The 25,308-nt window shown below is 39.7% G+C and overlaps 3 protein-coding genes across 3 annotated transcripts; 1 reads left to right on the plus strand and 2 right to left on the minus strand.

The window, feature by feature from the left end:
- Positions 1–699: 699 nt before the first annotated feature.
- Positions 700–4,097, minus strand: bud13 (BUD13 homolog). Its single transcript, XM_076102189.1, has 10 exons — positions 3,949–4,097; positions 3,724–3,811; positions 3,173–3,257; positions 2,892–3,083; positions 2,421–2,710; positions 2,198–2,306; positions 1,871–2,009; positions 1,566–1,744; positions 1,390–1,471; positions 700–1,118 (listed from the first exon to the last, which is right to left on the minus strand). The coding sequence occupies exons 1-10, from the start codon at positions 4,083–4,085 to the stop codon at positions 1,025–1,027; spliced, it is 1,395 nt and encodes a 464-aa protein (XP_075958304.1). The 5' UTR covers positions 4,086–4,097; the 3' UTR covers positions 700–1,024.
- A 2,157-nt stretch (positions 4,098–6,254) lies between these two features.
- Positions 6,255–6,971, minus strand: LOC142959944 (uncharacterized). Its single transcript, XM_076101465.1, has 3 exons — positions 6,935–6,971; positions 6,468–6,794; positions 6,255–6,352 (listed from the first exon to the last, which is right to left on the minus strand). The coding sequence occupies exons 1-3, from the start codon at positions 6,969–6,971 to the stop codon at positions 6,255–6,257; spliced, it is 462 nt and encodes a 153-aa protein (XP_075957580.1).
- Positions 6,972–11,189: 4,218 nt separating this feature from the next.
- On the plus strand, positions 11,190–24,664 carry nectin1a (nectin cell adhesion molecule 1a). The gene is made up of 10 exons (XM_076102555.1): positions 11,190–11,241; positions 19,422–19,534; positions 20,035–20,293; positions 20,909–21,026; positions 21,175–21,356; positions 21,916–22,033; positions 22,605–22,756; positions 22,868–23,000; positions 23,082–23,145; positions 24,353–24,664. Exons 1-10 carry the CDS (start codon positions 11,190–11,192, stop codon positions 24,662–24,664), a joined length of 1,503 nt encoding a protein of 500 aa, XP_075958670.1.
- The last annotated feature ends 644 nt before the right edge of the window (positions 24,665–25,308 follow it).

Consider the following 25,308-nt stretch of genomic DNA (forward strand, 5'->3'; position numbering starts at 1 on the left):
ACCAATACATCCTTCCGTGGTGCAACGAGTCTGTCGCGTTTTAAAGGTTCCCGCTTACTCGATTATGATTGAGTTACTTTACTTAGTTGATAGAGACCCGCCGTTTCAAGAAAATGTTCCTTATTTATAATTGTGCGTAAATAACGACAGACGCACATTTATTTACAATTTCTGTTGATAAGTATGCATTTTGAAATAAATCGCTCTCACCATTCCAGATTTCCAGTGCCATATATTAATCAGATATACAGTATGTCAGTAGGTCAAACTTATACTACTTTGCACACACACTTTCATTTGTGTACTTTAAAATATTGGCACAACCAATATATTACATCTTATAGACATACTGAAATTTAAAAGGCTTTACTATTTACTAAAATCTCCCAAATCAAGGCTTGGTCACTTGTCATGAGATTGATCTTCTGAGATGTGAGCTCAGTAGCAGGTATGATTTCATCCATAGCAGTTTAAGTACGTGTTCATATTGGCTTAAAAGTAAAGCACTGAGTTCATTAATGACATTGAAACAGTACTTTGACAAAACCATCCTCACTAAAGGTCCATTTACTATGTAACATATGTTTAAATGTCCTCAGTGTGAAATACTTCAGTACTTCATAATATACAGCTCCATAATATGAAATGACTGAACGACTGAATGTCATTGCTCTATGTGAACACATGTGACAAAGGCAGTTCTTTACAAAAACATTATTTAATAAAACAGTGAAAAACATCGGTTTTGGCTCCACATTGACTCAATTATTACAAAATAATAAAGATGTCACTTCACTGCTATGTACAATTATGTTTAACCCCTTTGTTATAGTCTGAAGTCCCCTGTACATTATCAAACAGCTTTGAAAAGTGAACACAATCGTCCTGTCTATTTCAAAGTATGGGTTTTGTTTGTCTAATCTGCAGTTTCTTTAACATCATTGTTTAGATATTCTGCTTAATTCTATGGATGAGCCGTCCTGCTCTTCAACTCCGCTCCTGATCCATCAGTTTCCTGTTGCCATTACATGTCCTCCACGCTCCATTTATAGGCTTCCTCCTGGACGGCTTTCTTATCTGCCATTCGAGAGTAGCGTTTCTGTTCAAAACCATTTGACCTGTAAGACACACACACACATCAAATTCTACTGTTATATCTGCAATCACACCATCGACTTCATCTTCGATTTGATGGACCAGAGCACATCTCCAATAAAAGCTCCCCGCCATGTTCAATTTAATGTAGAGGCCGAATTGTCATCATAATTATTGTACACATACTAAGGCAACTGTATTACAAGTGAATAGTATGAACTACAAACTTTTACACACACACACACACACACACACACACACACACACACACACACACACACACACACACACAACCTGTCAACTCCATCCCAGCGATAGCCTGGTAGAATATTGAAGCGGTTTGGTGGTGGGGGTGGGCCTTTATATCGAGGTTTGTCTGCAAAACAAAATTAAGATGATTTACAGTATAATAGATGTGGTAGAAACCATTTTGCATCAGTCAACTCAGGAAAAAGGGAGACATATTTCACCTTGTGCCGTACTGCGGTCCTTTTTCCGTCTGAGCATGGCAGCCATCGGATCTCCATCCCTTTGTTGCTCTCTCAACATGCGGTCAAGGTCCTCGTCATCGCGTTGACGTGCCAGAGGCTTCTGGGCTTCATGAACTGCATCCTCAAGTTTCTGCTGATGCATCTGGCCCTGGGCCAACCTATAAACACACGTCGAGGTTAAATCATGGAAACAAATCAGCACACAAAACATTTCAAATCAATGTGTGATCCCAAGCACACTGTAGCATTCTCTGATGTGTGAAACTGAATGAATGCACACTTACCCTTTACCCCACTGAGCGTATTTCTCGTCCTTTGCTGCTTTTTCACCGGCTTTTCTCTTCTTTTCTTCTCTCTCAGTTTCTAAATCCCTCTTTTTACCACTCTTGTCTCGGAACACCGTCTGGGCATTTCGGGATGCATCTAGCAATAGCAGGAAAAATAGGTATAAAAATGTCATCTGAATGAGGACTGCATCATCCAACTTAAAAGAACAAATCACAACTACGGTCAAAGACATTTGGAGTAGGCACGAGTCATGTCTAGAATATGAGATGGAAAGTCCTGTGAGCTCTGTAGTCAACAGCTGTGAAGGAAAAAGAAAAGCCAACCTTCCAGTGGCTGGTTGTGTCTTTCTCTGCGACGGTTCTCCTCCTTCTCCCTCCTTAAAATATCGACAGAAACCAGACCTGCCTTCCCGCCAGAAAGCATTCTCGGACCCTGAGAAGAAAACAGGAAGTACACCGTGGGACTGATCAATTGGATATTGCATAAACACAGCAATTTTAGGCAAAATAAGATTTCATCTCACTCTTTGAACTTCTTTTTGCTCACCTGTGACTGGCCGGGCCTACGAGGTGGTGACAGATCTTCATCCGGGTTCTTTTCACTTCGTGGCCGCCTCCTGGGTGGCGACTGGTCGGAATCAGAGCCTTGTTTTGTTTTCGACTGCCTCCTTGGAGGAGATTGGTCGGAGTCTGAAGCTTCTCCCTTTAGTGGCTTTTTCCGTGGAGGTGACTGGTCTACGTCTGAATCGTGCCTGTTCTGAGCCCTCTTTGCCAGTGGTGACCGTTGAGAATTAGGTGAACGATTTTTAATGGGCTGTCTTCTGGTAGGGGATAAATCTGAAAAAGAAATAATGAATTGTTTAGTGAAGTGTTTGTACAACTAAACACTTGAACAAAAGTACTGATGGATCAACTAGCCAACTCAATAGGTATCTTTCCAATGTATTTCCATGAAGAAATATGGTAATTTACACCGTACAAATGTTGGAAGGTCCTCTGGTTGTTGGTTTCTCATTACCTTTCTCATCTTTACTTTTCCCTGACCTAGGAGGTGACACCCCTGGAGAGTCATGGCGACTTCTCCTAGGGGGGGATGTGTCTGGAGAGTCATGGCGACTCCTGCTTGATGCCACAGGCTCTGGATGTTGAAGGTCGCTGCCTTCCACACCTTCCACGTCTTCCACACCTTCCACATCTTCATTTTCGTCAGCTATTAGGATCGGAGACTCAAAGTTAACGAGCTTGTTCAGACAAAAAAAACAACAACAACACTTTACTACATTCACAAATAGCAATTACCTCCAATTACTTTCCATCTATTGCTAGTTCTGAAGGCTTCCAGCTGTTTCACGTCTTCTGGTCGATCGTCAATCATCTCAGCGATCTAAGCAGACAAACACAACAGATGACATTTCCAGAGGAGGGTTTGGTGAATATTTGACAACCATGATAGATTTCTGCCATGCATGGTAGCCATCTCTTTAATACCTCTGCTTGTATGAGATAATTATAGTTAGTGTTGCAAATTAATGAGGGGGTCTGGTTTTAGCATCAATGTATGGCAATTGATGGCATGCCTTGATTTTCCAAAATTGAATGTATTTATATCTGACTGTTGGTCGACAAAATAAGCGATTTTAAGTAATATTAAAATCGCTGTGATTTTATTTGGATATTTATTACAAACCTTATTACCACCCCGTGATAAGAAAATTACAGAAATGCATGTAACGTTATACAATGAGAGTATTTCTTAAGGTGCAACAGTTACAAAGAAGAAGCTAATAACTCCATGTGAATGAATGGGCACTGGCTAGCCAGCTAACGTCAGATAACGATTTAATTCTCACCACTGGAGCTTCCTCTTCGTCCTCTTCAATCTCATTTTCCTCTATGACCATCTGTTTCCAGTCTATGTCATCGTCGACTATTTTAAGTCTTGAACAAGAGAAGTAAAAGTGAGTTAAGTACACGCACGTTTCATTCATAAACAAGAAGTACAAGCTAGCTTCCTCTGCTAGTTTAGCAGCTAACACACACACAAGAGCTGGATCAAAACGTCCCCGTCGACTCACCCTTTCTCAGGAAGTTTACGACGTTTCTTTTTAAGTTTCCCTTTTGACTTCTTGTCATCTTCGTCAGCAGATAAATAACGTTTTAGGTACTCAGCTTTAGATAGTTCTGGTACTTCACTGCTGGTTGAAGCGGCCATCGTTATGTTGTCGGAAACTACGGTTAGCACCGAGGGTCAAGAATGGCAAATTGCTAAAGGCGAATAATCTCACTTTAACCTGATTTTAAATGACAACATCATGGATTCAACATCAGCATTCCCATAATAAATTAAGAGGATTCGAGGATTTTGTCCATTGTTAAAAAAGTGAAAAAGCTTAATATTTCATAAAGTACAAGGTAAAGCATACATGTCCTAAAAGAGCTGAGTATTTGGATAGTCGAACAGTTTCTGTAACTGAAAGTATGCAGAAATAGTTAGAAATCAAAATAAGGTATGGAAGAAATAGTAGAAGAACTAGAAATTTCTCAATTGCATTTCCTGCAGAAAATGTGTGGGAATGCTGACAGCTGAAACCAATTGCAAACATTGCTTAACATTCGGAAATGTGAGTTGACTTTCCTCAAAATAAATGTTATGCCTCAAAGCTATGAACTGTACTCCTCAAAAACCTGGTAGTTGAATTGTAAAATTGGCAGAGTTGGAAGCTGAACTGCAGTATCTAAAAAAGGTAAGAGCTGCAATTCATTGCCAGAAAACTGGTTTACTGTCAAAATAGTAAAATTAGTAATATAGGTAGTAGTAAGGAAGTCGTAGGAGTAGCAAGAGTAGTAATTATAGCAGTAGCAGCAGTAGTAGAGGTAGCAGCAGGGTATCAGCAGCAGCAGGACTTGCATTTGTAGCAGTAGTAGTTTTAGTAGTATTAGTTGCAACAGTAGTGAAAGGAGTAGTAGTAGTATCAGTAGCAATACTAAAGTGGTAGTAGTAGGAGCAGTCGTAGTAATAGTAGTGGTAGTAATAGTAGCTGCAGTAGTATTAGTATTAGTAGCAGTATTAGTGAGAGCATCAAGTTATAGTTTTTTTGTTTATTTTGTGACGTGCTTCTCCTTTCTCTCCGGCACGTTCTAAAAATATATTTTTTAAAGAGATAAACTTATACCGACGGTCTGTTAGTTTATTGTTTTAAACCGCGGAACATGGATCTTTTTTTTCTTATTATTTTATTTTAATTCACCCTCTAACCGAATCAGGGACAGAGACGTCATGGTTGCCAAGAACCAATCCAGTAGCGAACACGGGTGTGGGCGTAATTTTTTCTAAGCACATCCGTATCCGACCGTCCACACGCAAACGCAACCCCGGAGTTCTCAAATACCTCCAACCTCGGCGGAGTTTTCAGATCCCTCCGTTTAGGGTGCTCCAAAACTCCGGCGTAGTGTGGCCGCTCAGTGTAAACGTAGCAAATACGGAGTAAAAATGGAGTAGTGTGGACAGGGCATAATGCCCTGTCCACACTACTCCGTTTTTACTCCGTAAGAGGCCCCAGACTGATCCTGATCAATCATCTTTGCCAATCGTCTTTGTGTGTGCGTTTTGAAATTACTGGTTGTATTCAAAATTTGACCATTCATGGTGACTATGTGTGTTTGTGTGTGTGTATCAGACTGCACTCAGTGGAGGACACGTGTTAGAGAGCCTCAGGTCCCTGTAGCCTCTTTGTTACTTTATTTATTTGTTTTTGGTCTGTTTTGTACATTCTTTTCGATATAGTGTTCTTCTAAAACACCAACTGACCAGGGCAGTCCGTCCAGATGAATTCGCAAAAAGTCGCTCCTTCTTACAATATAAACAAAAAAGGGAAAGTAGGGTGAGAGAGATTGAGAGAGAGAGAGGTCGTTATATACACGAAACATCTGAAGATTTGAATCTCCAAATAAATTCCCACAATTGACCTCCCCTCTCAGATCTTATTATTTCCATCTGTGTCCCAGTTCTGTCCCACTATTAAGAACACTGAATTCACAACAAATTATTTATCTTTAAATAGCATCTCTTTATTGAAAACAAATGCAGCTTACAAAGTAATATTTCCATGCCAAGTTACTCTGTGTATTTATACACATACAGCTGTGTGTGCCTCAGCAGCAAAAAGCACATCTCTAAACTTTTCTGTTGAGTCATCTTCATTCTTTCTGGTCAAAGAAACATTTCAATACTGTTTCAGTGCTCTTGGGAGGAAAACAAAAGAAAGAGAGACATGGTTGCAAGCTATTGAAAATGTGGGTGTTTTTGATTGATGTTTGATGTCGACAGATGCGTGGTTAGATATGAGTAAGCCAGCACAAGCTTGCATGTCTTTTTTTTTTTTTAGCTGTGTGTTTGATAGACGAAGAGCAGAAGACAAACGATCCAGGAGCAGGAGCTCTTCAGAAATACGCTCACAGCTGAACACGGGACAAGTTGATCTGCAGAGGAAGAAAAGTGGGGAGCAAACAGTTGTCAAAATCCTCTTTAACGCGTCTCCCACTCACTCATTCTCATGCTCACCACCTCAGATCCACACACACACAATCCACCTACCTCTCTCCACATCGACTCTGGCAGTCTCCCCAGATACATTGCACATGTAGGTGGTGTTGTGTGGGAGTTTGTCTGTGAAGCCGGTCAGGGTCATTCTGTAACCGTCAGGCTCCAGCTCCTCCACGTAGCTTTTGTCTTTGAACTTGCTCTCTGCTGATGAACCGGACACATTGGTGTTAATGAGGAACTCTTTGGTTCCTGAGGACCAAGAGAACTCATAGCTGTTGATCTTGTTGGGCTTGGCCTTGATCGTGCAGTCAACTCTCAGGTCATTGTCGTCTTCAACACACACAGATATCAGATCGCACTTGGCTGGGATCAGCAACACTGGGGCAAATCACAAAAGAGCATATGGGAAACACAGAGGGGATGAGAGTGTTGAGAGATATATCTAATACATTATAAACCTTTTTCACAGAAGTGAAAGTCTCCGATAAGAGAAGAAATATTAAATAAGTAATTCTCACCTCCCAGCACTCCAAACACAAACAGAGACTTGATCATGATGGAAAAGCATCCATCCAACTTTGAAAAAAAAAAGAGAAAAGCAAATTACAAAAAGCATTTATAAGAAACAAAACGTAAACACTTTGTTGTGTTGCATTAACACGCCAAATTGAGTTATGAACCATTAAAAACAATGCTTCTCATCCAGCAGCTTGTGCTCTCCAGGCGGTTATTAGGTCAGTCTGGTTGAGGTCATGATATTATTTACTGTAATCTCATGTACGGAGACAAAAAAAAAAAGGACAAAAAGATACAAATGGAAACTAATACAGAATTACAAAATATTTTGGTCCAGCAAAAATGTCTTTTGGGCAAACACTGTTCAGATGATCTGATCTAAACGGCTTTAAATGTCCTCTAGTTGCCTCCAGAACTTGATCTGAGCCCACCTGTGGCCCAATCCAATGACTGGACGTGATTCAAAGTGAAAGAGGGCACAGATGTTTTCTCTGTCCTGCTTTACTGCTTGCTTGTTATACTATTCCTCACATTTTCCCAATACCCTTGACACACTTTTGCATTTATCGACATCCAAATTCTAATATTACATAACGAGTTTTTAATGTTAAGTTATAGACTAATGTTTACACATCACTGCACGTGGGTATTTTCTGTCATCATGCCATGCGTACCTAAATGTTCTAGCATATTCCTTGTCTCCTTGATACGACACTAGCGCTCATATCTATTCCCCGAGGTGCGGCTGAACATCTGTGAGGAGTCTTACCTCCTGTCAGGGCTGGATGATGTAGCAGCTCCTGCCTGCGTGCTCTTGTCGGACTCGGGGATAAACAGCTGATGGCTTCAGTGTGCAGCACTGCAGAGCATCATACTTCTGAGACGAGGTGGGAGCAAAACAGAGAGGTGGAGGGAGCGAGTGGGAGGGACGAGGGCGGACCAGAGAACGCTGATTCGTCTTGCTCCTCTGCAGTGCCTGACGGAGGACAGCGGGAGGGCTGCAAAACTCTGTCAGCATCATCATTTTCACCAACAACATCTTATGACCTCTGGTCCTCTCCTCACCTTTGTCTCATTTCTGGAGCTCCACTCCTGTAACTGATTTCCCCCCGCATCTCCTTCCCTCACGTTTCCACTTTAAAAGCTACTCTTATACATTATAAATACCTTCCACTGAGATTAGAGTGGTTATTGTAACGCGCCCTGTTTAACAATCACACAACTCTCGACTACATTCTTTTTTGAAGAGAATATAAAGAGATATGTAAATTTATTGACATCCCGTTTGCACAGTACAAACATGCATCACTGGGAGAATTTGTGACCTAGAAATTTCTAGCTCTGTCATACCAAATGACTCATGTAAAATGGCTCAGTGTTTCCACCCTGAGGCCAATGATAGGAATTTCACAAAGAAAGTAGGATGCAGATTTGCAGCATGCGTCACAAGGTGCCAGTGGTAGTTCACGAGAAGTTCAGCGGTTGCTTTATGTGGAGGAATACGACCAAAATCAATCCACTTTTTTGAAAGTGAGAGAGCTAAACGCTACAAAAAAGTAATGTCTGAATAAAGTGGAACATTTTGTAGGTATTCCTAGGAATATTTATTTACTCCCTCAACATATCCTCATATTATGGTTCATATGATATCTTACAAAAACAATTACTCCTTTTTTTTCGTGCATTTTCTAACAAAAGTCCAGCAACACTTTATAATTAGGGCTGCACAATTAATCAAAATGTTATCAAAACTGCAATATAGTCGAATGCAATGTTCAAATCGCAGGAGGCAGAACATTTGTTAAAAGCAAAATGTGTGTGAAAATACCATTTCAAATGAAATGTTGTCGTGCTGCAGATATGTCCTGGCCTACACATCACATTCTACAGACTTAAGAAAACATATTTGTTTCACACCCCAGAAAAAAAAATCACACCATAATGAATATGTGAATAATTATTTGAAAATGATAATTATTTCTAATATCACAAATCATAACGAAATGGTGATATCAGTCAAAATAATAGCTACTTTTTCGAAATTGTTCAGCCCTAGTCGCAGAGCACTGCACCGTGCCCAGAATGCTCTGTGCAGGAGGCAGACAACATCTGGACAGGTTATTTGTTATAGAGTATAACGCAGTGGATTGCTCACATTCAATCAGTCTGTGGCCTGAATGACTAACCTACTGAAACCTACACAAAAAGGGAGAACAACTCCATTTTTGAGTGCATGAGATGAACGTATTATGTTACATAGTAATGTTTGAAAAGTTTTAATTTTGGCTGAGACAAATGTAAAGAACTGCAGCAATAAGGAGTGGTAGCACAGTAGGCTTGTTTTATTCAATATTGTCTAAAAGCGTAATAACCGTAATCCTTCCCTCGACAAACAGCTAAATTATTCAGTTTATTATAAATATAAAGAATATTGTGTGGCGTACTATAACAGCATTGCTTCCCCTGATCCCCAGTGATATTACAACCATGTTTCATATGAATTATGCTCATATACATGCATCTATTTTGCATTAGCAACATGTTTGTGTGGAAAATGAATGCTGCCCTGAACACATTTCTCTGTAGCTTATCAGACAGACGTGTCATGGACTATATCATCTTCTTCATCTGCAGGTGCATTCAGACAAAGCCTCAGACTCTTCCCTCCTTCCCCCACTGCGTTCCGCAAATTCACAGTTTCCCTTTTTATTTCACGCCTGCCCACAGTGTTCGCCTCCTCTTCAAATCCCCTAACCCCTGGAGATGCAGGCTATAGGATCTCACCATTTTGCAATAATGTAATTTCACTGGTGTTTTTCAGTGTATATGAATGTCAAACTCTTACAGCATACTCACTTAATGTTGTCTTTACTGATTTGTGCTCTTAGTATAATTTATCACCTTCTAGTTATTATTCTTCATCCATGTAAATGCTCATTAGGATTGATGGATTCAATATGTTTTTATTCTGATTTGGGGCTGAGATATATACTGTAATTTGGGTCTTGGCTGTTAGACACAATGTTGTGTTATTGTGAGATCCCTTAAACATATTTTAAAGGATAGCCTCCTGACTATTTCACATGTATATCATACAGTTCATTAAACTCAGGGATGTGGAGAGCTTCATAAATGTCTTCTTAAGCCTTATTCACACAGGACTAGTATTAGGGACCTCTAGTAATTTGTAATATTTGCAAATTCAGGAGGCTCATCAGCATGGAGGCTCATTCACACCTGGCTTTGTGAGTATTATATAAACATAAGAAGGCATAATAGAATAGAATAACATTTGTAATATTAAATAGTAGAATAGTTTTAATGTAAGCGGATATTACTTAGAGCCATCTTAGCTGGAGAATAATGTCGGTAAATTTGAGTAAAATACAGACATTTATCCCGTGCCTAAGCGCTGTGCGACACAGACGAGGGAGGTCATTTTTAAATCATATGAGGTCCCCTGGTCATACTAGTCTTGAGCAAATAGGGTTTTTGTATTCTTCAAATTTTCCACAAACTGAATATGCTGTGCCAGAAGCGTTTGCTGCCCTCTGTGAAAAAGGCAAAATATACATTAGCCTCTATGTCAAAAGCACCAATCAGAAATTTTAAATCACCAAGTTTATTAAATCTTGCACACATTTTTTTTCTCATTTCATAATATCTTCTATAGCTCGGAGTCAATGGTGGGAGGTAGCACCAGTTCAACACCATGGTGTGGGGGGGGGGGGGGTCTACAGTCACTGGGACCTAACTCCTGTATCTACGTCCCTGTCTGGGCCCCTAATTGCATCTATTGAGTGTGTTCATTTTAAATAGACTAAATGCGCCTTTCCCCCCCTCTATGCACACTAGACGGCCGGCGGTTTGCGCAACTCAGCCCTCACACAGTGAAGGATAGCTGTCGGTCGGCACTGGGGGAAGGCTATCTCCGAAATAATCTGCCCACGCGTTAAGCTGCTTTTATCCCCGCGGAGCTTCAGCCAGACACAGACTGCTGCTTCATTAGGGAAGTCGGCATTAGAGTGTGAGAAAGAAAAAGTGACACTGGGTGTGTGGACTTAAGTTTGAGACATATTTGTTCGTGAATTAGAGGAGTGTGTGCTTGTCGCATACATGGAGACCTGACTGGACTCCTGACAGACAGACCTGAAGCCGAACCTGCTGCCGTGCGCTCAGTCCGGGAGGCAGGAGGCGTAAAACAAGTGCACACTGGGAACTTAACCACAGCGAGAAGCTGGCAACGGTGGTCTGGGCATGGACAGCACTGGATTTTGGGTATTCCTGATAACTACTTGTGTTATTCCAGGTAGGCTGCTCTGCTTTTCTCAACACCTGTTTAATAATTGTGATGTGATATGTGAATCCAGGTGAAAAGACATGATTGATGTATCTGTATCCAATCTTAACCAATCACAAAGAAGGAGTTCACGTTACACTCAGCGAAGAGATCGACCAATTAATAGTAGAAGTCAGAGCATAATAGTTATAAAAACACAATTGTTGTAGTTTAAATTGGTGGTTGCTTCATAACCCTCTGTAACCTGCTTATGAGCATGGCAGTTATATTGTATTTAGATTTAGGCTTTTATTTTGATAACATATTTTTTATTACGAATGTACAGTGTTAATGGTGTCTTATGTCCATTTTACATTAGTGTTACATACATTATACAAGTATTCATTGAAATACTTTTTTTCATTTAAGTACAGTTGGCTGAAGTAACAAGGTCGCCACTTTCTGATTCGCCACTCTTAATAAATAGTGTATGTATGTTGTAATTGATGAATTAATTAATGATTAACATCAATTAACAATCATTTACTGTTGTTTAATAAATCTCTTGCACACCATTAATAAGAAAAACATTTGGGTTGCCAAGTTATGATGTCTGCAACCTTATAACTCAAGATCTTATTATTACAACTGATCTGTGAAGTATAAATTAATGATTGATGAATAATAACTAAAAGCTATTAGCTACAATTTATAAACCCCGTATAAGGTGCCTGATGATTTTTTCAGGATTTTTAAAGTTAAGTTAATTTTTTCAATATACTGTACAGGAGGTTCATTCATTTTCATGTCAGCATCTCACAACCCATTTTGCTTAATTCAGTGCTACTGTTCTAGTTTGAGGAGCCTTCATACCCAAATTATTTAATCTCTGAAACTATATGACTTTTACTCCCGATCAGTGCAGAAGTCAAAGCAGGCTCTTGCATTTTTCAGTGAGTCCTACACAGTTGTCAAACTAAACTCGCCTTCAGCAGGTGCACTGGCGTAATCACACTAAGATGTGGCCGCCCCTGCAGATGGCATCCCCTCATCTTACAGTGTTATATGTGTGTGTGTGTTTGTGTGTGTGTTTGAATGACTGTAACTCTTGCCTCAGTGTAACAGGTGCAGCTGTGTAATCACACTCCGGCCGGGGAGGGGGGGGGCAAACATGCACCATCAGACTTATGTCTGTGTAATAAAAGTGGGGTGATGGTATACATATTACGTAATGACAAAAGCGATTGTGGCAGCATATGGATGTGTTTAGCGGCTGTGACATCTGCTGTGATTGCTATTTTCACTCAGTCAGTTGTAAACCCCCCCCCCCCGCCTGTGCTAAAGTTGAGCAGTAATTTGCTGGTGAGCATACATGTGTGTATGTGTTATTTCTGAGTGTGAGACCATGCCATGTGTGGGATTGTCTTGTTGAAGGACAGAGCAGTGGATTAGAGATACACAGGGAGCAGGAAGGGTATAACAACATGATCGCTGCCAAGTCCCAGCCGGCTGACTGTTGCTGCAGTGTGTCCGTCTTCTCCTGGCTGGTGCAGACTCAGAGTCTGTCAGTGAGTGCCCCAGCAGGTAGATGCGAGTGCTGCCACAGGCAATCACTGACATGTTTCCACATATCAATTTGCAGTCTTCCACTGCAAAAAAGACAGTGAGACTGACAGACAGGCATCCTCATGAATTTTTGGATAATCCACTGTCTGCAGCTGGAACACACAGACACTACTCCACAAAAATAATCCAGCACAAGCACATAGCCCTTCTGTCCTCTTCCTCTTCTGTTTGTCTCTTCTTTGTGCACCCCCCTCTCCAGATTTAGCCCATTTAAAGTCTCTCCGCCCCCTTTGTTGTCTCTCAATCAGTTGATCTTCATCCACAGACATTTTGTTTATTTTGTTTATTTCTCTCCATCTCCTCTCTCTCTCTCTTGGGTTTTTATTCTCCTCTCATGTCCCAAAACAGACGCAGCAGCAACAGTCATTATAATCCTGTGAGCTGCCCGCTGAACACCGGCCAAGTGCACACTCCACGTTCCTGCAGTGCCGCAGAGATTACACACCCACACAAACATGCACATGTACCCATGCATGCGCAGAGAGATCCCAATCAAAAACAATGAGAGATTATAATCGATTTAGTGGAAAATGAGAGAAGAACTTAAAAATGGAGAGGTGCACACATGATTTGTCGAAGTGGATATCCAACAGTCAGTTTCCATTGTTGGTGAAGTTTTTCACTGCAATTTTATGGTTTTGAGCGATGAATATGTGTCTTGTGAAATAAAAGCCTAATAACAGGAACTGGTAAACAATCGTATCACAAACCTCTGAGCCTCTGTCACTTTCAGGCAAGGTTTTAATCTGAGCATTGTGTGTGTCAGTTGGTCTTCACCGTGCTTCAGTTTCCCTTACATTGTACTAAGTCACAACGCCAAAGACATAATAACAGTGTGTAATCCCCGATCAATCACAGATTTGAAATCCTAAAGATTAAACGGTTGATCTCTGCCCTCGTCTGTCTCCCGCTGTGGTTTTTCATTTTCTCGTCGGTCGCATGAGTTCAGCTTTTTTCGTATCTGTGGCCTTCTAATTGCTGAAGGTAAAGTTTGTTCAGCCTTGAAACAGTGCAGTTTAATGGAATGATCTTTATTTTTAGCACCACTGCAAATAATAACGTCAGCCTCATATTTTTAGTCTATATTTGTAAATGACTGAAATACTGATTTGGTGCCAATGTGCCAAAACAGTTGCCACTTTGATATTCTTAAACATTTGCACGTGTTTGGCTGAAGAATACGTTTAAAAAGCCTTAAATCAGTCTAAAGGCTGTGGCTGCTAATTAAGAGATAATTTTGACTAAAAGCCTGAAAACTAACAACTTTCCCATCAGCCTCAGCTGTAAATGGTGTGAGTGCTAATGAGCAAACTATAGTGAACGTAGTTTGCTTACTTAACATCAGCATGTTGGCATTAGTTTTAGTTTCATTCACAGTTGTTAAGGTGCCATTTAGGTAGTTTCAGGGTGAAATCTTTTATATATATATATGTATCAGTGGCCACAACGCTTTCCTGCTTAAATAGAAGTTAAATAAAACAATTATCATATCTTTTTTATAGGTGCATCTGTAAACTCTTTACCAAAAAGCCTACAGCAAAACCATCCACTGTCTCTCTGTTGAACTCTCACACATACAAGAAAAGGTTAAAATGGCTCGTCATGTCATGAGAATGATGAAGAAAGATGGAGGATGTCCACTCAGGATATGAACAAAAAGCCCAGCACCACGTTGTGATGCTCTTGCTGTTTTTGCATGGTGTGAAACAATAATGCTATTGTTTTGCTATACGTTCCCATGGTCGTCTCTTGCCAGTGTGCTGCTGTTTATAGTTTATTGTCATGAGGGCTGAGGTCATTTCCCATCGTCTAAACAATAGAAGAATGTCAATGGACACAGCGGAAAAGAGGAAGGTGGGAGAGATGTGGGACCAACGAGATATGAAAGGATGTGTGTCTTTGTGTCAGAGAGGTTCGCTCTATGTGTGTTCTGTTCTCACCTAAAGCCCTTTAATCAGCTCAGGACCATGAGCTCTGTAAGGGGGACTCTCAGGGATACATGTATGTGTGTGCTTGTGTATTAAGGACTTGTGGTTTATCTGTGTTTACTGAGCATGCTTTTATGTTTCCTCGTATTATCTGTGGATAGAAGGTGGAGGATGGGCCGTTAATCCACCACAAACCTTCTCATACCAATCTCAAGACAATCTAATGATGATATGCAGGTTTTGTTAATGTTGGACTGAGATAGGCTGATTCCAGTCTCTGTGCTAAACTAAGCTAACAGACGCTGGCTGTAACTTCAAATATACCGTTCATACGTCTTTTCAGAATTTTTACCAAAATGTGAAACTATTCCTTTCATAGATATCCGAATACATTTCATCCATCTCTTGTTTTAGTAACGGCAGTTTGAAAGATTGCTTATCAGCAAATTGCAAAAAAATTGCAAAACAAATAAAATAAAAGGCTCACAGACACATCCTCGAAACAGCAAATCTTCTCTCAGTTAAATTCTAAAATTGAACTTGATTCACATTAAGTATTTATGAAGTATTGTGGCAAAGTCAGAATCATACATTAACAACAGACTCCTATGAAACATTTAGTTATTATTAGAAAAAACATGTTTTAAATGACAATGTATGACGATGTAATACTGATGAAAAGGTTAAGAAAGGTCTTTCTCAAAGGCATGGAGGTTTAAAAACATAAACAAACATTTATCAGGACCGAATATTATTTCCACAAAAACATTTTGTAATAGTGAGCTGTCCGTATGTATAGCAGTGAATGGACTATGATGCAGATGCACTTTAATATCCTAAATGCTGTAATCTACTCACACTGGCCTTCTACCCTCCCAACGACCCACACAAACACACACAATGATTTATAAAAGTGAACCCCAGCTCTAATACAAAACTATTAAACGTATTAATAAAAAAAAAAAACGAGGCTCAGATTGTACTTCACATCATGTGATGTCATCTTTTAGATGAATGATGTCAGCAGCGCAGATGGGTCCTTAGAGGTCTATCTGTATACTTCTAAGCTTTAGCATGTTTGCATGCATACAACTTGCACAAATGTTGCGTTTATACCAAAGACGATTTTGCATATAAAATGCTTTTTGTACAGATTCATATTATAAGACGAGCCTAAACTAATCTATTAAAGTAGGGAATTAATACATTTTCTAATCATCTTAATCTAATTGAGGCTTTGTTTTCGTGTTTTCGTCTTTCAGGTGATGGCACTGACATGCTCTGCCTTTTCTCCGCAAATCTGTGCATGTTGTGTTTAAAAAATAAATTTAGAATAAATGTCATAATAAAGTCTTCCATCAGTTGAATTTGAATTTCTTTGTTGAATACTTTTATAGCTCAGTGTAACCTTTGAAACCAGCAAAATCATCAACTTGTTCTCTCAAATGTTGCAGGTGGCAGCAAAGCAATGTTTTTGCAGTTTTAACAGCGCAGAGTGACATTCAAGCTGCACAGAATAAACTGAATTATCTATAGTGTTCTGTTTACTTTTGTCAGAACTAAAAGACAGCTTCAAGTAAAACACTTTTAATTTATTGTAATTTTAAAAGTACAGTCTTTTGTACAGTCTTTTGAGAATATTGCTGATTTCTGATTGCTGATCTCTCCTAGTTTAAAGAGAGATTTGAGAATTTGCAAAGACCTCGATTCTTCACTGTATTTCAGAGCTTATTAGCTTTCTGTTCAGTCAGTGGTTGACCTTTATTCGGCTCATTATTGAAGGATTTTCTTATGTCATTCAGGAATATGAAGCCGTTTCTTACAATACATCCCATAATCTACAGATCAGAATCTAAATGAACTTGTTGCTCTCTTCAACATTTTTGCAGACTTCTTCTCTGTCTCTCTCTAGTGTATTTATTTAAAGACGGCAGTTCCAAAGGTTCTTAAGTAGAGAGGGCCCTGGTATTGGAATAACCTGTATTTTAATACTAAAATCTAAAATATCAAACGTTACTTATTGGTAGGCAGTTGACAGGATCAATGTAATGTAGTCTTGGTCCTGTGAAAAGTCTTGCTGCGGAGACCTGGACCAGTTGGAGTTGACCAAGTAGATGAATCAGGTGTTACGAGCCGTGATGTGGTAAAAGCATGGCTTTTTTTATTCTAAGCTTAAGAATGAAGGAGAAGCATTGTTGTGTTGCTTTACTGAACAGAATCTGGACCGAAGAGATTATTTCCCATGACACTCAGAATTCAGAGGGAGGCCTAGATTTTTGAGTAAATCTGCATATATTAACAATATCTGGGCCAATTATGCATTTCTTATATTTATGCTGCAGAAAACTTTAAGTTTATTTATTGCACTAACGCAGTTTTGTCTAGTTTCACATAGTCATTGGGATTTAATGAGAGCTATAACTGTGTCATCAACCTAATGATGATAAAAGATATAAAGAAACATTGTGGTCGAGGGGTATCGGGTACACAGAGAACAGGATTGGACGGAGAATTGACCCCTCGTGACACATTAAGCTTTGTCAGTCGAGAGACTGTTGGTTGTACAGACAGTGATAGACAGCTCATGGATAGAAACGATTGTAATAGTGGAAACATATACTGTAGGTTAAGGTGTTGTTGTCAGGGCTTTTTTACAAGCTATCCAAATTAAATAGCAAAATCTATCATTTCATCGTCTGACTACTTCACATTGAACATTGCACTTCTATTGTTGGACTCACGATAGACAGATTAAAAAACGAAAATGACCAAAATAAATACAGCAGAACCAGAGATATTGTTTTTTTTTATTTCACACATTCCTCTTCCTTTTCAAAACATGGCGCCAACATTACATGCATTCCGGCCACCAACAAATCCGTCACTTAAACGTTAACATTTGTCAGTTTGGGGCATTTTCTTAGGAGTGCCGTCACAAAATTGTTCAACTCTACTGCGCCAGGAAAAGGCATGTAAGTTTGAGACTACTTCAAATATTCCCGCAATACCCCGGAAAACAAAACAAGAAAAGCAATGGACAGATAAGTATGTCCAGATTATGCTCAACTACAACAGAACATGAGATTTCTAGATTCAAAATGTCAGAAGAAAAAGTGCACTGACCTGCTTGATTTCAGTGCAAATGAAGTTCAACAAACCTCATTACCACAAAAACAAATTCATATTTTATATAAATATACAATTTATTTGCTACTGGTATACTTTCTGATGATAAAAGTCCACACAGCTCTGACAGAAATATTAGGATGCCAACAGTTTATGGTTAAAGCATTACTTCCTGGTGAACAGCTTTAGTTTTGATGCTTTCAGCCCTGGGTGTTTTTGAACTTTGATGAACCGATCAATATCCCTCCATTAATAACATGGAAATATTGGATTACATGATGAACCGTGAACTATAGTGCCTCGTTGTATCTGCTTCTTTAAAAACACAATATGTCAAATGTAAAAATGACCCCTGGGTATGGGTTACACTCACACTGTCTAATCCAGATCTGTGTTCATGTAGTAACATTTCCAGTCCAGTTAAAAGTGACCAGCTGACTGAACTCTCGCCAGACTTTACAGTAAAGTCAGAAATGGCTGTTTCAATAAAGACATTTATTGTGTCATTGTTTGTAGTGGCCATCATTGTGTTGCTTTGTCACTCACATATTACGTATATTTGCGACCCATTGTCTTTCATTCCATGTTGCGTGACTCCAATAAGATGCCTACTTTGGAGTGACATTGTTTTATCAAAGGGGATGTAAAATATATCCTAAAAGTCACATGAGCATCTTCTTTGTGAAGGTAATGTGTACGTTTGTTATAGAGAGGTGAAGTCCCTTCCATTTTGATGTTCTTCATGGGACATTATTTTGGAAAAAATACATACAGTAGTCAACGACGATAAGCACATGTGTGTTTTACCCCGTTTGAATTGTGCCACGAAATAAATATGACGTTTTTCAATTTAAAAGTGTTTCGTAATAAAAAAAAAGTGAGCAATGATAAAGACATATTGACTGTAAAACGTTTGATATTTTAATCAAAGTGATTGAGATACAATGATGGATATTTAGAATGAAAGGTTTCTGTGTGCGTGTGTGTGTGTGGGTGTGGTTGTGTGTGGGTGTGTGTGGGGGTGTTTAATCATGTATGTATGAGAATGAGAGCAGCCATTGTTCTGAGTTGTTTAGTCCAATGTACCACCACTGCTCTTCATCCTGCACCATGAATAACAGTACATGTATTCTTTATGAAGCTATCGGATTAAACACGATGTTACTTACAGTTTACACAAGTAAACACATGTGACTCGTGCATGTTTAAGAAGTGGGTGTACATGCTGTGGATTTGTTGAAGGGGATCAGTAAGTCAGTGAACAGTAGCCAAACAAATCGTGCTTATTTATACCTCAGTCTAATCCACAACCTTTGACCTCAATTCACCTCTCATGCTGCTGAAATCTATCACTTTTGACAGCTCAGCTCACTCTATCAGCTCAACATGCTGTGCTGACTGTGAACAGCGCCTTAGACCATGCATGTCTGATGCTGCCAACATGTGTGTATTTGTGTGTGCGACGTGCGTATACCCAGCATAAGTGAAAGCATTTTTTAAATTTCTTTACCTCTTGTGTTTCTCCTTCAGGAATAAATGGCCAGACTGTTGAAATGGATGATGGGAGGTGGGGGTATGTTGGCTCAAAGGTGGATCTCCGCTGTCGGTTTATCAACAGCTTCCCGCCTGTCAAAGTCTCTCAGGTATTCAGCAACCCAAACCTGAACCCCCCTAACTGTGACTTAAATAATTTACAGCCTATTTCAGTGTACATAAACATGTTGTGCCTTAACCTTAAATAAAAATCAGACAGTCTCTCTAAACAGAGGCCACATTCAAAAGCATCAGAAAGTTTTTCTTCTAGAATCAATTTTAGGGATCATTCCAGCAGTTTTGCCTGTTTTAGCCAATTAACTATATTTATTACTACTTGGTTTGATTTCCATTGATTTCTAGCTGTCGAAGAAGTAATTATCATTTCAGTGAGGCATTAAAATAAGGAAGAGTCCCTTTTCTGAACTGCATTACTGCTTCACAATGACAAACGCAAGTTTGATATTCATCCCTTAATAAATGTTCATATGCAATATGCAATGTAGTTAATTGGCTAAGACCACGAACAGTTCCAGATGTCTGTGGTTCATATCAGACACACTTCCCTCATCATGCACTTCTTCCATTTCATCCATTCTTCTTTCTCAAGGTAACATGGCAGAAGCTGGTGAACGGCAGTAAGCAGAACGTGGCAATCGCCAATCCCTCCCTGGGTGTGTCCGTGGCCCCGCCATACAGGGACCGCGTCACCTTCAAGAATGCAGCAGTGAAGCGGCGAACTCCGACTCTGGAAGACACCACCATCACCTTCTCCTCACTCCGCCTCTCCGATGAGTGCACTTACATCTGTGAATACACCACGTTCCCCGCAGGGAACCGAGAAAACACTGTAAACCTCACTGTCTACGGTGAGACGGGTTTTTGGTTATGTGATTCTGAAGTGAAATACAGGTGGATTGTCCTTCTCACAAATGATGGAGGACGTTAAATGTGACATTACAGTTGACTTAACATTCAAGATATAACGCTTTCATTTGTGAGTTTTAGAGGTGCTTGTTGGCAGTTTTTTGAATATATTTTTTTCAGAGTGCCAATTAAATGAACTGAGACCTTCTCATTTAACCCTCGGCAAATATAGCAAATAAGCTTATTTCCAAAAATGTCTAAGTATCTCATTTAAGGTTTTGAATGACACTTCATCACTTTAGTAATGTTTTAATTTAAGGAGCTACTTTAGGATTTATTTTTTTTATCAAACTACTGCTGTTTCCCAGGTCAAGAATAAACTTTCACACTTTTAAAATTGCGTAAATTGTGATTGTGATGACTTTATACTTGACCTTATACTGTTGTTTAGAGGAGGGGTTGTTGACTGCTGTTCATTTTTACTGTAGAATCAAAGTGAAAGCTTTTACCTGTCAGCACCTCGTGCAGCTGTTGTGAGTTAAACATTATGCTACCATCATGCTTAGAAAACATTCTAATACTGCATAAATGTTTGTTTTTTACCTTCATTCCCCCAGTTCGGCCAACAACTCAGATGAGTCTGTCCACACCGACGCTGGTGGCTCGTTCATCCAATCTGAAAACACCGGTGGCCACCTGCGTCTCTGCCAACGGAAAACCAGCCGGTACCATCAGGTGCGTGTGTGCTTTAGTGGAAGAAGTATTTTCTCTCTTGAATTCACCCTCCCTTTATGGAGTTTTACTACAGCATGTGTACTAAGCTGCCTTAGCTGTTTAAACCCCACTACAAAGCAGCCTACATCGATGTATCTCTGTGTCTCAGATGGGAGACGAGGGTGCCAGGAGAAGTGACCACCCGAGAGTACAGGAACTCAGACGGGACGTTCACTGTTCAGAGTGACTATATTTCGGTGCCCAGCAGAGAAACACACAAGGAGACGCTCACCTGCGTCACCTCCTACAACGAGGAGGTCTTCACTGATAGTGTCACCCTCGACATTCAGTGTAAGTCTCTTTTTTTTCACACAAAACAATTGGCTTTTTTCTTTAATTTGTTCTTGAAAAAAGTCCTAAGAAAAGTCAGATTCATGACATGTTCGCAAACATTGTTTGTACCTGTGTTCTTATGATGATGAATCCCATCGTCCTCGTAAATTGAAAGCACATGCCAGTTGAATTGCACTAATCAGTAAATGCCCCACGGCTGTGTGCGCACACAGAAACTGAAACGCCGAAACAAAAGTGTTAAACAGGGTGGAACACCGGACTACAAATGTAAAAGAAAAACTACAATAGTTCAGAAGTGGAGGTACTTCTGAAGGAAGTAAATACCAGAACTACCGTGAACAATCCTATGCTTGATGGATTCTGCTTCACATTAAATAATCAAAATGCAAGAAACAATTATTTTGCACAAACATGTCAGCACTCAAATGTGCACTCAGTAGATTTTAAGAAGACATTCCAAAAAACGGTTGGTGAATGAGGCCTATAACTTTATATGTAAAATATTAACACTATTACAAGCTATTCATTTTCTGTTATTCGTATATGTTGGTACCAGATGAGCCAGATGTTTCAGTGGATGGGTTTGATGGAAACTGGTACCTGAACCGAGAGAACGTCCAGCTGAGCTGCCAAGCTGATGCCAACCCAGCCGTCTCTCTGTATCAGTGGAGACTGTGAGTACAACTTTGTGTTTCACTCAAATTTACTTAAAACGGACAAGAAAATATAACAAAATCAGGTTTTTCTAGATGAATTATATTGGAGTTTGTCCTTTCCAGCAACTTTTGTTTGCTATTTCTTAAGCAAGAATCTACTTTGCGTTTCTTTGCCCATACAATGCCCCATACAAATAAACCAGCAAACAACACACCTGCTTGCCATTGTTTGTTTTAACTTAAAATTGTATTTGTTTTTTGCCTCTATCACTGAATTGTTTGCAGAAAGCTCCTAGACATCTGTGATATGGTTGGCTTCCTGCACATACAATGGGCTTATTGTTCTATGATTGACAGGTGTGAATAGGCTGTATACTGTAACAGTAACACATGGATAGGTTGCAATTTGTGGCTTGTTCACCCAAACTGTAAGACCATTTTGTTGTTGTCTTTTGTTAATTCTATCTTGTGGGAAATGGGATAAATACCACAACGAGTTCAAAAAGTTTTAAACATGGACCAAATGTTTCACTACTTGTGTGAATTTCTTGATTCTGAACTTGAGCTTTGTTTTCTGTATGTTCTGCAGGATTAATGGCTCCATACCAAGCAATGCTGACATCCGAGACAACCTCCTGACCCTTAAAGGGCCGGTCACGTATGACATGCAGGGCACCTATGTGTGTGATGCAACCAACAGCATCGGGACACGGTCGGGCTCTCTGGAGGTCAACATTATAGGTATGTTTACCTGGAGTCTGGGGTCATTTGATTTGACACTTACTGTACCCCCAAATCTACTGTAAACAAGGAATGTGTTTGTTTGAATTCCCGCGTGTGTTTTCTCTGTAGAAAAGCCTCTACCGCAGATCGCAACTGGTGATGTCATCAGCGTAATCGCCTTATTACTGGCTGCTGGAGTTCTCATGGGCATTACTATCACCGTCCTGGTGCTCAAAATAAGAAGTAGAAAAGGCAACTCCTCGTACGTAAACAGTCCGTTTTATCTCCATCGTCACAACAGGCTTTGCATCCTCATCGTCTAACTTTTATTCTCTTTGATCAGAACTGACTCTCCATCCAGAAAACCGTCGCAGCCGATAAGGAAAAGACCAGCAGATGATATCCAGGTAATCTATTGGTTTTGTTTGTACTTAAATTATCACATTTTCAAAGAGTTACCAGTGTGACAAAGTGAAGAATTTATCTTCCTCACATTTTGTAAAATTGAGGTGGGTATTTTTCTTTGGCAGATCCACACTAAATTGCAATGTTGTGTAATAATAGAGAAAATAATGAATGCTACTACTGGCTGGCTGAGGCGGTCTAAGCCTTAGTGCAGTCATTGATAACTGATAATAATAAAACATAATGCTACTCTTCAACAGAAAAACAACAGTATCTTTCTATCTAAATTGTATTTAATTTGTTCCTCACGGTCCTGTGTATTGATGAATATTTTATTTCACATTCACTGACGCAGATCGGTCACCTGTCAAACAATCACTGTGGACATAGTGAGTCCACTCACAAAAACACGATGTCATCCATAGAAACCAGACTGACCACCCCTCTCTCTATTCCTTAATTAAAAGTTAGTTTTAGCAGCTTTGTGAACAGCTCCTAAACTCTGAAGATCCTTTGTGAATACGGTTAGTATATATCTAGTGTTGTTTCCTACTATGTTCGGTAATATTAAAGTAGTTTAAGATTCAACCATAATTTGTTCTGAATTTAAACTCCTGTCTGGTGTCTAACAGTCATATCAAACGCTCTGCACACCAACACAGGTGCTCTCAATTACTCCGGCTGATTAGAGTTCTGCTCAGGTTGAATTCAGGGTAATACGAATGACAGAGGTTTAATTTGTCCCACCCCAACAGAAGTGCAAGGGAGAAGTCAATAAAAAAAAAAGATTTACTACGAAACGCATTTGCAGCGATATTCTATGCTGCTCTTATTGGAGATCGGCCCTGATTCATGTAGATACTCAGCGCTATCGTTACACTGTTCTTTATGTGGGTCTTATTGGAAGCTCTGTACTATATTACGTACTGTATGATAATTAACTTACATAAGGGCTCGGTCATAACAGCATTAACAATTGCAAAATGTTTTGCAAAATCACTTCATTTTATTGATATCTGTGTGATCAGAGGATTTGTTTGTAGAGTGCTTTGCATGGATGTGAATTTGCAGTGTTGGCCAGTTCTAACCCATCAGAACAGTGCTGAACTTTAAAGTACATGTACGATATGCATGCATGTACAGTCTATCTGTTACAACCAGTTTCTAACTTGGGTAGATCTTGAATATGTGTCTCTCATTTCTCCGCAGCACTCAGGTCGGTTTTATGAAGAGCTTCCAAACACGGCAGACTATGTGAGCTACAGACTGGCCTGCAACAAGGAGGACTACCCAGATCCCTACTCCCCTCCCATCAAGCCTCAGCTGTCATTTCTGCCCCAACACCCCTACCACTCCTCACTACCAACCACTGCGACCAGCAGCGGCACCAACACGCCAAAAAACACCTTGTCTCCTCCTTTACACACCACTGCCATCTTTAAATACCCCTCGGTACCAGGTCTGTCTTCTCCTCCCCCGGGAGTGGCGGCGTACACTTTTCCCAAAGAGCAGTACGTCTGAACCAACACTTTTGACATAAACTCAAACATCCCAAGCGATTTCAGATGAAACGACCAAATAAAAACTGTTTCCTAAGAGGAGGCTGGGAACATGAAGTTAACCCTGGACTATCAGGCGGCGTTTCTACGCTGTCCGCATCATTGCGGACGGCTCTGGAGGTCAAAGGACATATTCCGCTTTTGTTGTTGAACTTGGAATGAAGTCCAATTTTTTTTTAAACATTTTCTCATTTGGCTGGTCTTTTTGTGTGTTATCTGTTCTTTGAAAAGGGAACATTGTGAACCACGTTTCATATGTTTAGGATAGATGGAGGTCAAGTTTAATATTATTTGACTGTCATCGGAAAAAAGGATATTGCATGGATGTATTACATTTGATTGGAAAATATTCCAAACTAAATGGATAAGATTATCTCTTGATGTCTGATGTGGTTGAGCCTTTATTTAATCCTCTATTGTATCATTTTGTAAGAAAAAAACAAACAAAAAACAGTACAATTTCCTACTTTCTCTCGAATACCAATTCTTTATCCTGCATCGTGCACACTGAAAAACCTTTTTCCTGAGGTATAGCAGAACTCACCTTTTGGCTTTACCTCCTGTTAATACTTTTGCTGTGCTTGTATTTTTGTATCGTTTATGTTT

This window comes from Anarhichas minor, unplaced genomic scaffold, assembly GCF_050575085.1.
Source record: "Anarhichas minor isolate MPS153535 unplaced genomic scaffold, ASM5057508v1 ptg000027l, whole genome shotgun sequence".
Classification (NCBI taxonomy): Eukaryota; Metazoa; Chordata; class Actinopteri; order Perciformes; family Anarhichadidae; genus Anarhichas; species Anarhichas minor.